The sequence below is a fragment of the Mixophyes fleayi genome, chromosome 1, assembly GCF_038048845.1.
Source record: "Mixophyes fleayi isolate aMixFle1 chromosome 1, aMixFle1.hap1, whole genome shotgun sequence".
In the NCBI taxonomy this organism is placed as follows: Eukaryota; Metazoa; Chordata; class Amphibia; order Anura; family Limnodynastidae; genus Mixophyes; species Mixophyes fleayi.
This window is the reverse complement of record NC_134402.1, coordinates 160,527,636-160,539,453: the sequence shown is the minus strand read 5'-3', so window position 1 is coordinate 160,539,453 and position 11,818 is coordinate 160,527,636. Positions and strand designations below refer to the sequence as shown.

Sequence of the window (11,818 nt, the reverse complement as noted above, 5' to 3'; positions counted from 1 at the left end):
ACAGCGACTATAATCCTCCCAAATTGTTCCCTATTGGTTCAGTATTTCCTCATTCACAGACTTTCGTGCGTGACGTCACAGAGGGCAGCAAACCTCTCGCTTCCGATTGGTCCAGTTCTCGGTTTGAAGTGCAGTGACGTCACTCAGTGCCACCCAGTTGTTCTGCGAGCGCGAAAACTGAAAGCTAGAACGAGCGGGAGACAGAAAGGCACCAGCAGCAGTACCCTGTGCACCAACCATGGCCACCCCACCGAAGAGAATGTGCACCGATCTCCCACCATCACCTTCATCATCCACCTCCTCCTCCGGCAAAAGGAGCAAAGTCAAGCGGATCTCTATAGAAGGAAATATCGGTAAGACGAGGGGTTGGATGCTGCAGATAACTCACCACCTGCCGCCAAATTGGGTGGTATACAGGGGAGGCATCAGAGCACTAACCCTAGAGGCAGCTGCCAGGTGTAAGAGGAAGGTTACAGGCATTTGTATTACATGCCTACAGGACCTGTGGAAATGACTGTCTGATTCCCAATGCTTATTGAAGGATGCTAACTTGTATTAGTGCAGCACCCTTCCCGCCAGTGACTCTGGTGTCACGTCCACACACACTTCTTCCCGCGGTCATTGTCAAGGGCAGCTGTTCTCTGTAATTCTCACATAACCTCATGTGTATGCATGTGTATATGTGTGTGTATATATATGTATATATATATATATATATATATATATATATATATATATATATATATATATATATATATATATGTCTTGGCATTACATAGCTAGATTGTATCTATCTAGCCGCATGAGTGTAAAGACCGGTTGTTCATAGACAAAGGCAGATTTACATACAGATCACAAAAACACAGCTTACAACATCACAAAAGTGTCATTATTTATGATAAGATGTTATATTTGGAGTCATGGAGAGCCTTCCTAGGAAAAATGAAAGGTTTTATCCATAAATGTTTGGGGTCAGAATTTTTACATCCTTCCCAAAAGTTTGGGATTGGGAGGTATGCTGTTTTTTTTGTGTCGAGAGGGGAGTGACATTAATATTACAGATTTTACAATGTTTAACCAACTGTTACCTTGGCCAGTTAGTTGTAGTGTACTGAGGTCCTATTATGAGTAATTTTGCAGCAGTTATCATAGTTGGATTTGTAGGGCACCACAAAACTCAGAGGGGCATATTCAACGAGCCTCGGAAACAGGATTTAGGGGATTCTGTTTGTGAGAACTTAGAGCAGTAATTGTCAATCTGATAAACTTAAAGGGTTGCATGTAAATCCCTCTAACCTTCAGAAGGGCCACATGTTGCCTTTTGTCTCAGTGATATAAAATAAAATCTGTGCCCCTTCATCATGTTTTAAAATGCACCCATATGCCCTTCAGACTGCCACTTGCCAAACATAGATCTTGCCAGATTTCCCACTTGCCAGAAAGGCATCCACTAACTCCAGAATGGCTTACATGCCCTCAGATCCCACGTGTACTCTAAAACTGCCTTCAGACTTGCCCACCTGTCACTCAGTCTTCTCACTTTCACCCATATGCTCCTACTCAGTGGTAGTACCAGTGGCCACTCCCTACTAATCTAATAACTGTAAGTCAGCTATTAATTTTATTAATAGTACCCTGCCTAAAAATTGTTTAAATGCAGAACAGACATTTCCCTGCTCTTCTGTGTGATGTAGTGTGCTGCTGATCAAAAGCACAAAATATGTGGGAATGAGGAGTAAAGTATACTATCAACAAAGGCGAAGTCCCAGGAGTGATCTTACATTATTTTTACAAGATTTTGCAACACCTTTCTGTGCTTTATTTTCTGCCTAGTTGTTATGGACACCTTAGTCATCAGGTAGCGTGTACACTTATATTGAGATTTGTTATGAAGATCCATATAAGATGCAACATAAATATTTGATAGATGCTTGTTGCCCTTGCAGTCTTTATTGTATACTGTAGAATGTGTAGTCACCTTTATCTACATTTTATAGTGTCTAAAAGTTTCTTTATTGAGTATATTATTTTATTTTTATACACAAAAGCTGCAGGGAAATCTACATTTGTCAACATCCTCAAGAAATGTAATGATGACTGGGAGGTTGTTCCTGAACCAATAGCAAGATGGTGCAATGTGCAAAGCTGCCAAGATGATTTTCAGGTACAAATATGTTTTTAGTATTTTTTTCAGTTTCAAATAAGCAAAATAAAAGCATGTTAGTGTAGCATTGAACGCTCATCATCTTTACAAGATCCATACACAGATTAGCTATTTTATCTTGTTCTATTTACTCAGTCAGCCTGATTGAGTGCTTGATCATAAATCTTTATCAACTAGTGCGCTTTGTATACAGTAATACTGCACTGAGGAGATGCACAGCATTTTAAAATGTAAAAATTCTAAACCAATCTGTGCTGTGCCTTTAGTCAGCAGCAGTATTTCCACACCACATGCAAAGTGTATCTCAACAGTCTTGAATAACGTGTTTATCCACTTTAAGGTGTGGTGGGTTAAGTCAGGAATATGTCTCTTAAAATATTCTATATATTACCCAATTGCTAATAAGATCCTCTGCAGCATCTAAAAATAAGCCTCCCAGTAAATATTGTGGAGTTTAGAAAAATTATTGCTATAGTTAAAAAAACAAATAAACAGATCTTGAATGTAGGGATGTGAGAATTGACTGAATGAATACATGCTGTTTGAAATCTCCAGTTAACAAATGATAGGACCTAAAAAATGATTTGCTTATATTTTCTACTGCCTAACAATACATTGCAAATCACTTCATTAATTGGTTGGTTATGATGAGGCTAACTGCCTATTCTATTATGTACAGCAGTGTCACCTCATTGAAACTGATAGAAATCTAGAGATGTTGAAAACTAGCATTGTTAAAACTGAATTTGTGTTTGCAGAATTTATTCACGCAGAACAAATACCTTTTGTACTTCCAGTTAATAATTGGATGATTTGTACAACATTGCTGCATGTTTTCTTAGTGCTTAATTGCCAAAATACAGAATAAAACCAAATGAATAAGCCAGAGTGGTAATTTAACGTTGCATATATACTTCTCCTTCATTTACTTTTAAAAATGTGTATTAGTTACATTTAGTGAGTATTTTGTTAATCTTTTTTTTATATAGTTATTTTTTAAGAATGGGTTTGTTTAACTTGCATTGGATAAATGTTGTGAGAACTTGTATTAGAGGACAACTCCACAAAAACATAAAAATTAAGTACTTAATGCCCATGAGCAGTAGATGGTAAAATCAGAATACTTGCCTCCAGATGCTCCTGTCTTCTCTTTGAACTAGGTGAGGCACTGCAGACCTGGTGCTTGTGTTCTCACAACAACTAGTTGATGTACCTCCTCTGTAAAAGCCTTAGGGGGTGTTCAACTCAGTGTAAGATGGCCCAATGGGTCTCTGGAACAGTCTGCTTTTTTTTTTTTCCTGAAATCTCTGCTCATTTTCCTTCGTCCCATAGGAATGCAAGGAGAAAGTGAGTGGAGAATCTGTGCTGTATTGGCTTGCAGTTTGCGTAGCCGGACTTCACTGTGATGTCCAGCAGCACATCGCCAATATTTGAATTCCAACTTTAGACTATACTCCAACTTTTAAATAAAGGGGGCAGGTCAAGGAATTCTTGTTCTAACTGCACTTTGGTGCATCCAGTTTCAGCACATTAAGGTGTAGGAAGAACACAGGCACTGAGCCTGCAAAAAGGCAGCAGGAGTGGCTACCAATGAGTACTATTATTTTATATACTGTCCATGGCCAGTAGATAGGTTGTGGTGGGGATTTTTTTGTTTTTAGAGAAATTATTTGAACTACCACAATAACCAGTAGATGGCAATAGTGTATAAGTGTTCTCTCTCAATTTGTTCACAAAACAGGAGCTGACCACATCTCAGAAAAGTGGGGGCAACCTCCTCCAGATGATGTATGAGAAGCCTGAACGCTGGTCTTTTACTTTTCAATCCTACGCTTGTCTCAGCCGTATTCGGGCCCAATTGAAAGCTTTTGGAGGGAAGTTGAAAGACGCAGAAAAGCCTGTTCTCTTTTTTGAGCGCTCAGTCTATAGTGACAGGTAATGTGCTGTTATAAAATACGCTGAACAAAGAGGTTATCATACAATAAATACAAAATTTCATGTACAAAAGTATTTAGACCCATGACCCGTTCTTTAATTTTACTGAATAACAAACCTTACACTCACATTTTGTTTTCTGATATTTTTATTTCAAAACACACAAACTAGTTTTTCTAATGTGACATTTGTTTTATGTTACAAAAACACATGAAAAGAATGAAATATTGTTTGCATAAGTATTTAATTCCTGTGTTGTGGAACAAATGTCCAGTGTATGATTTGTTTTTCAGTAAAACAAAATAACTGGTCAATAATCTGAATTTTAAAGACTTGTATAGGTTATGTGACCTGTTTTTTTGTTTTTGTTTTCCAGATATATTTTTGCTTCCAATTTGTATGAGGCAGAGTGCATGAATGAAACTGAATGGACTGTTTATCAGGATTGGCATGAGTGGATGAATTCTCAATTTGGTGGGGATCTTGAACTGGATGCAATGATTTATCTACGAGCGTTGCCTGAGGTAATTATCATTTAATTGTAGAGTAAATTAAGTTTGTCTACCGTTGTGACTGGATCACTTATAAATAACTTCTGGTATAAATTTATTCAAAGGAAATAGCGCAGGGCGCTTATTTATATAATTGCACTTATTTTTGATATTGTGTATATTTTGGTAAGGGAAATCTTTAATTCCTGAGACCAGGGGGAGATTTTTTTTTTTATTTTTTTTTTTTACGGTTTTAACCTTCCTAGAGGAAATGCCTTATTTTTTATGTATATATCGGATACAATAAGCCTTTGTTTAGAAAACCTTTTGTATATCTTGGTGTAAGGTAATGTCTTGCTTGGGGTGTTCAACTTTTCTTGGGGAATTCATTTCTTTGGAGGAAACGTGTATAATGCAACTGTTGGAAGAAAGAACTCGTGCTAATCTTATGCTAATTACACCTATTGATGTGTGAGGGTCATAGGAAGATGTAATTGGACTCGCTGTCAGACGTCCTCTGTGTCCAAATTACGATGCAGGATATCACAGCAAGCTTTTCAGATATCACAAATAAGAGTAAATATTGTTAGCTTTGCAATGCATGGAAATCTATGTTTTTTGATAAACAGGTTACATCTTGATTCTAAAAATAGCTTGTAAGGCTGTGTCGAAATTAGTATAAAAAGGGAGTCCTTGTAAACTGAAATGTATCATTCTGATGTTCCATCTGACCTAACCACTGATACCTTTAATCAGTGGAACTGTCCTTCTCAGGACACTTGAGCGAAATTAAACATCACTCTTTGCTTCAAGACCCTGCTTGACAACTTCTTCAATATTGTTGTAATCCTGTGTCCTACAGATTAGACCATAAATCTTATCCGTCCTTCGCCTGTTTCTGAGATTTGGACCCAGCAGCTTTGGCCAGTGTGATAGGCCAGGGGGATCCATCCACAGCACCCTGACCCATAGTAAGCTAGTAAACGCTCAGGTATACCATCCCAAGTGTATCGGCACGGGAGTACACTAGAAGCGACAGTTACCCAGAAGGACCGTGGTTGTGGGCGCCATAAAGGAGCCCAGTGGTGGCAGCAGGCTCCTCCTACTGCGGCAGGAGGGGCGTATTTGGAATAACGAAGGGGGTGGTGGCAAAGTAAGCCCAGCCAGTTCCCAGCAACAACAGACAGGGTGGCATAGGCAGTCCATCCTGTCGCAACCATACTCTGCATAAACACAAACGCCAAAACATATCCTGTGTAAGCACCCATTATGAATCCACACCTACCCAATTTATCAGCTGTTTTTGCTTTTTGTTTTAATATTTAATAATGCCTTTGTCCCGAAAATTATATGAAACTACAGGAAATGGCCTTGGGGTTGGACTCCACTGTAGTAGTAGTCGTGATGCCTGTCACCTGCCTACTTCTGGCAGGCATACATTATCGCCAATAAAGTGTGGAGGGCAAGCCTATAAAGTTGGGGGGGTTTGTTTATTTTTATTTGATGAATAAGATGAGGTTAAATCTTAATATGATTTGAGGCTCACCCCATTGTAAACTAGTTTGAATCTCTGTTTGCAATAACACTAAAATCTCCCTTTTTATTTTCTAGAAATGTCTAAAAAGAATTTACTCTCGTGGAAGAGCAGAGGAGCAGGGAATTCCTATGGAATATCTGGAAAAGCTTCATTATAAGCATGAGAGCTGGCTACATCACAGAAACATGAGGTCAGCGCTGAGCATTCTTTATTACACGCTATTCTAGTGAAAATATTTCTACCATTCATACATCTGCTTAAAAAGAATATTTAACTGATGCTGGGTAAAAAAAACTTATTTTTTTTTTTCAATTTGTTACAATTTTTATAACCTCTATCTTAAGAATATACTAGAATTCCATTGATAATTTTACCATCTACCCATGACCTCTTTTTATACCCTTGTGGATTCATAACTTATGTAATTGTTAAAAACCAATATTGGGTTACAATATTACAAACGAAAGACCGCAACATGTTTGTTACTGTGAAATAACCACTATCAATGTGTTGTCTACCATTTACACACTCTTCATCCTTCTGTATAGTACTTTCGAGCATAACAATAACTCAAAATTTTCTATGACATGATTTTGCAGTCCATGGTACATGTTCCCCAGGGGGTACCTTAGACAGATTCAAATGCTACTTCTGTCTGTTAAACTAGAATTCTAAGCATAGTTTAATATATTATGAATTGAAGGTTAACTCCAGCTTTGAAAGACTTTTTAAATTAAGAAAACCATCTTGTTTAGATAAAACATTTTACTCCCATTTGCTTCCAGTGTTCTGTTGCAGAGCATTCTCTAGTCCAATGTTAGGGGAAAGGGGATGAAACCTATAAAATATATAAGGACTGAAAAATTCCTCTGCAATAAACTTGTGTGAATCTTTGTTTGTTGCCTGTGCAGCCGTAAGAGAATCCAGAGCTGTCACGTCTATTGAACTGGCTTCTAGCAGTGAGACAGTAGAATTTACACACTAGGGTGTACTTGGAATAAATGTATATACTTTATGGAGCGTTTGAGATACATGATCATACAAAATGAGGTACTTGGCAACCATATGGAACATTTATCATAATAAGGATGTATAGGATACAAAAAGTATGAGAAATCCTGCCATTGTGTAGCATTTGTATTGCAAAGATTATAGTAAATAGTCTTTTATGGTAAATGTTAAAAGCTGTTTTGTTTATCTAGTCTTTTCACAGCAGAATGTTAGTAGTGAATAAGATTTAGCATCTGCTTGAATTAAGAATGTAACTCTACAATGTAGATGTTTTGCACTGCAGGTGTGACGGCATTATACGTCTTATTGTCTATTTTGACATTCTGTGGCAGCGGTGTGAGGGCTTACCCATGCATTGCTGGACTGGTGTCCTAGTTGAGTAAGGCAAAGATGGGGTTTGTTTATTGAATTTATTAAACAGATGACTCTGACAGATAGGGCTGGGTAAGGTCATAAACGTTTACATCCATTGTAGGCAGATTGTCAGAGGTCAAGAGTGATGGAATTCTAAAGGTAAGGGACAGTTTTCAGACTGACAAGACTCGTTCAAGTATATGAAGATCTAAGCAATGAGATTTAGCAAGATATTAAATTGCTTTTCATGCAAGGGGAATTGATTTATATGTAGTACGGTAAAAGGAGGTAAGCTTTATGGGCCTATAGATTTGTGTTGAATGAGATCACACTAGGTGCACCGCTGAAAGGTGAAAGAATGTAATCTGTTTACACACTGTGGATTTAGTAGTTGTTTTAGACTTAAAAAAAAAATTCTGCTAAAAGTGACATACTAGTACCTAAATGATTAGTGATGTAGTTTAGGCTGTTCCTGACACCTATGTTGCGTTTCTTATAGGATGGATTTTGCATACCTGCAAGATATTCCCATCTTGACACTGGATGTGAATGACGATTTTAAAGATGATAAACAGAAGCAAGAATGTCTGATTGAGAAGGTATGTTACAACATTATGCTTTAGTTTTATAACTTTTGGGTGGTAATAAGTGTTCCCATCTATAAGAAGATCAGTGCCCCTATAAAAATATGCATCATTATTTGTTACAATGCTACATTTCTTTTATTTATTTATTTTCTCCTTGCATGTAAGCACTGAACTGAGCCTCTTTTTCTGCCTGCTTGTGTCTTTATTAGTTTCCCTTTTGTGATCTTTCTATATCGTTTAGTAGCTACCAGTGCTGTTTTGAAAACAAATTATTGCTGGAAAATTTCTCTGAAATAAGTGTGTGAATCAACATTCTTGTTATAATATTTTATGACTTGTTTCCATAGCTCTTCTATTTAGTAATCCTCAGTTCTATAATGACTCCTGCACTTTTATTTATTCATGCAAAATACTGATATTTCCCAATGAAGGTCTTCTAATGTAATATCTTGTGATTTACATCATAAAGCTTACAGCCTCGCAGGTCTTCTAAACCCTTCCATCACGGTATCTGCATTGCCTTATCTCTCTGTTGGCAGTAAAAATAAATGGAAAATACATTACTGTTTTCCCTGTTATATTCTGTCATTAGTGAGTGGTTCTGCTGGCCTCCATATTAAACTACGTTTTGATGCTGTACAATAAATTAATGCCTGCACACTGTAGTTTAGCAGATAAAGAAAATAGACATATTGAATTGTGACTGTATCAAACTAATGGAGCTTCTTTTCATTGTAGGTTAAGGAATTTTTAAGTACGTTATAGCAATCTGAAGACCGTGGCATGGATATGCTTTGAAGAAGCTATTGTTTGTTTTTTGTTTGGCCATAGAATGAGCAACTGTACAGTTAGTGTGTGTGTATGTTTGAGACAAAACCTTTAAATAACCTAGGTGCAATCAACTGAATTTAATTGAGCTGTGATCATCTTATGCACTTCGTGGTCACTTCATATTGCAGACTAGGTAGAGCAACAGAAATTTGGGTAACGACCTACCCAAGTATCTTTATTTTTTATAGCAGACATGCAAGAACGTGTGGGTTTTTTTTTTTTGTTTTTTTTTTGTTTTGTTTTTTATAGTTTAAGTATATGTACATATTTTAATTTAAAATGAAGATGGTACTCTGCCTCTTCTAATCTGTTATTTGCTTGCACCCATATTGATAATAGTGGATTCCTAGATAGCTGTGGAATTTGACAAACTTCAGTGTATGGAATCCTCAAATATTTTGATTAAATACTGTACATCGATCATGCAGAATTGTTAAGGCCAAGAAAGTTCTTTTAGTAAACAGGTGTTTGCAAAATATTTCACATACACTATCAAAAAGAAAAAGCACCAAATATAGCGTAATTCAAAAAAACATGTAAAAAGTGGAGGAGTGTCAATTACGACCCGTACCAAAAGATAATTATTAAAAGCTTATCTGGTAAAGGTTGAGACCTTCTCCTCATCAGGGAGTGGATCAAGGTGTACTGTGAAACTCAGGATAGCCACAATAGTGCAGTATGTCCTTATCATTAATTGATACAAATCTCAATAGTGCTCAAGCTCATAAATTTCTAAACTTTTAATACACAAGTTTAAAACCGCAATAAGAGCAATATTATGCTTGTACATTAAATATAAAAACATTCACTTATCTGTCCTTGTTTTGGAACACTGACCCCTTGAAAAAGTCTTTGTGAATACGAAATGCGTCGGTATGTGCGATTGAGCTGCCTCCAGAGTTAGAAGTGGGACTTTCACATCTGATTGACTGCATACTTTTGTTACATAACAAGGAGGACCGATGCGTGAATGGTTTTTGTTTTTTTTTTTAAACATATTTTAAGGAGATTTTTCAATTTTCAAAACAGTGTAAAGGTTAAGTTACATTGCTCAAACATCAAGTACCATGCAAATGAAAAGAACAATGTGAACTTTGTCAATTAAAGTAAAAACATAGAAAGGGAAAGAAAAGAGAGAAAGCAGGGAACAGGGGGAGGGGAAGGAAAGAGGGAGAGGAAAGGAGGAAATGTTAGTGTGGTAAAAGGGGGAAGGAAAAGGGGCACCTGACCTGGCATCTAGATGTATTACGTGTATCTACCATATGTTGCACATCTTCTAACTCTATATTCAATAGTTTCCATTCTAATCAGGTCTTGGTTGTTCTGAACCATAGGAGACGAGCCAAGGATCCCAAATCGCACAAAATTTATTGGGACGGTCATTGAGAATGCTTGTAATGTGTTCACAGCTATATGTCTGCCATGTTCTATTGATGATTTCAGGCAGCGATGGGGATTCTGGATGTTTCCAATTTGCTGCTATTGCGCATTTAGCCGCATTAAGTATATGGCCTATGAGCGCCATAGTATATTTGTTAACATCCGGTATAGGCCTATGCAATAGCGAATATGAGGGGCAGGGGGGGGGGGGGTTTACTGCGGTGACTCTATTAATTAAATTGTGAATTTTCCGACAGAATTCCCCAAGTCTCGGACAGGACCACCAAACATGTTGGAATGAGCCTTCCTGCCCACATAGTCTCCAGCATTGACTAGAGGAGTCAGGATATATGGCTTTCAAGCGGGTTGGGACCAAATACCATCTATATAAGCGCTTATACGAGTTCTCCTTTGTACGGACACAGATAGAGCTCTTAGCGACTCGTGACCTGATCTTAGCCCATTCCTCTATCTCTAGCCCGACGCCAAGGTGTTCTTCCCATTTCAGCTCGTAACGATCTTTGGCAGGTTGACGAAATGCCACCATGATACTGTAAAAAGTAGATATTAAACCAGTAGGAAGGGATTTACGTCTGCAAAAAGCTTCTAAACGTGTACGTTGGTATATAAGCTTAAGCGTTGGGAGCGATTGATATAAGTGTCTCAACTGAAGGTATTGATAGAAACGGTCATGGGGAATGCCATATCGTCGTCTTAAGTCTGCAAATTCGGGGAATATCCGCGTGGGCGCTATGTCAGTAATAAATCTTAGACCTTGTCGGGACCAGTGGTGAAAAGAGGAGTGTTGTTGCCCTGGTGGAAAAGCTGGATTGTTCCACAGTGGGAACATAGCTTCCGGGTTTTTTATTAGCTGAAACGTGCAGGTACTGTAGTCCCACATCTGGAGGGAGAAACGGGTGGTGGATAAGAGTAACGGGAGTGGTGGTCTATGTTTGATTGATATCCAAAGTAGTGTATACGGCGAGAGTAGTTGCAAAAAGGTAGCCTCAATGTCTACCCAGAGCCTAGTGGAAGATGGAGAGTGAAATAAGACTTGCTGGGTCAAGTGTGCAGCATTGTAGTATTTAGAGATGTTTGGGAGGCCTACCCCCCCCCCCCCCCCCCCCCCCTCCGAATTTTGTCGGAAGAGCGTGCAGGCCCTTACTCGGGGTCGTTTGCCTGCCCAAGCAAATCTAGTAATTTGCTTCTGGAGGGTCTGTAGCGCAAGAGAGGGTACTCGAACAGGTAGGGTTTGAAACAAATAAAGAATTTGTGGCAAGAGGTTCATTTTTACCGCCGCCATGCGGCCGAGCCAAGAGATATAAAGTTTATCCCATTTTTCAAGATCACGCTAAAAGCCTAGGGAAGTTAGCTGCATATATCTGATTATAATGGGTCGTTAAGTAAATTCCCAGGTATTTAAGTTTATCTAGTTGCCATCAGAAATTTGTTTGGTTCTTCAGGGTATCTAATAGGCGGGGAGGTAGGTTAAGAGGGAGAATTTCTGATTTGTCCTTGTTGATCTTGA

At 38.1% G+C, this 11,818-nt stretch overlaps 1 protein-coding gene across 1 annotated transcript; it reads left to right on the top strand.

Annotated features, from left to right (window-relative positions):
• Positions 1–213: 213 nt before the first annotated feature.
• On the top strand, positions 214–9,900 carry DCK (deoxycytidine kinase). Its single transcript, XM_075202464.1, has 7 exons — positions 214–353; positions 2,049–2,164; positions 3,906–4,099; positions 4,476–4,623; positions 6,202–6,317; positions 7,992–8,091; positions 8,818–9,900. The coding sequence occupies exons 1-7, from the start codon at positions 239–241 to the stop codon at positions 8,842–8,844; spliced, it is 816 nt and encodes a 271-aa protein (XP_075058565.1). The 5' UTR covers positions 214–238; the 3' UTR covers positions 8,845–9,900.
• The last annotated feature ends 1,918 nt before the right edge of the window (positions 9,901–11,818 follow it).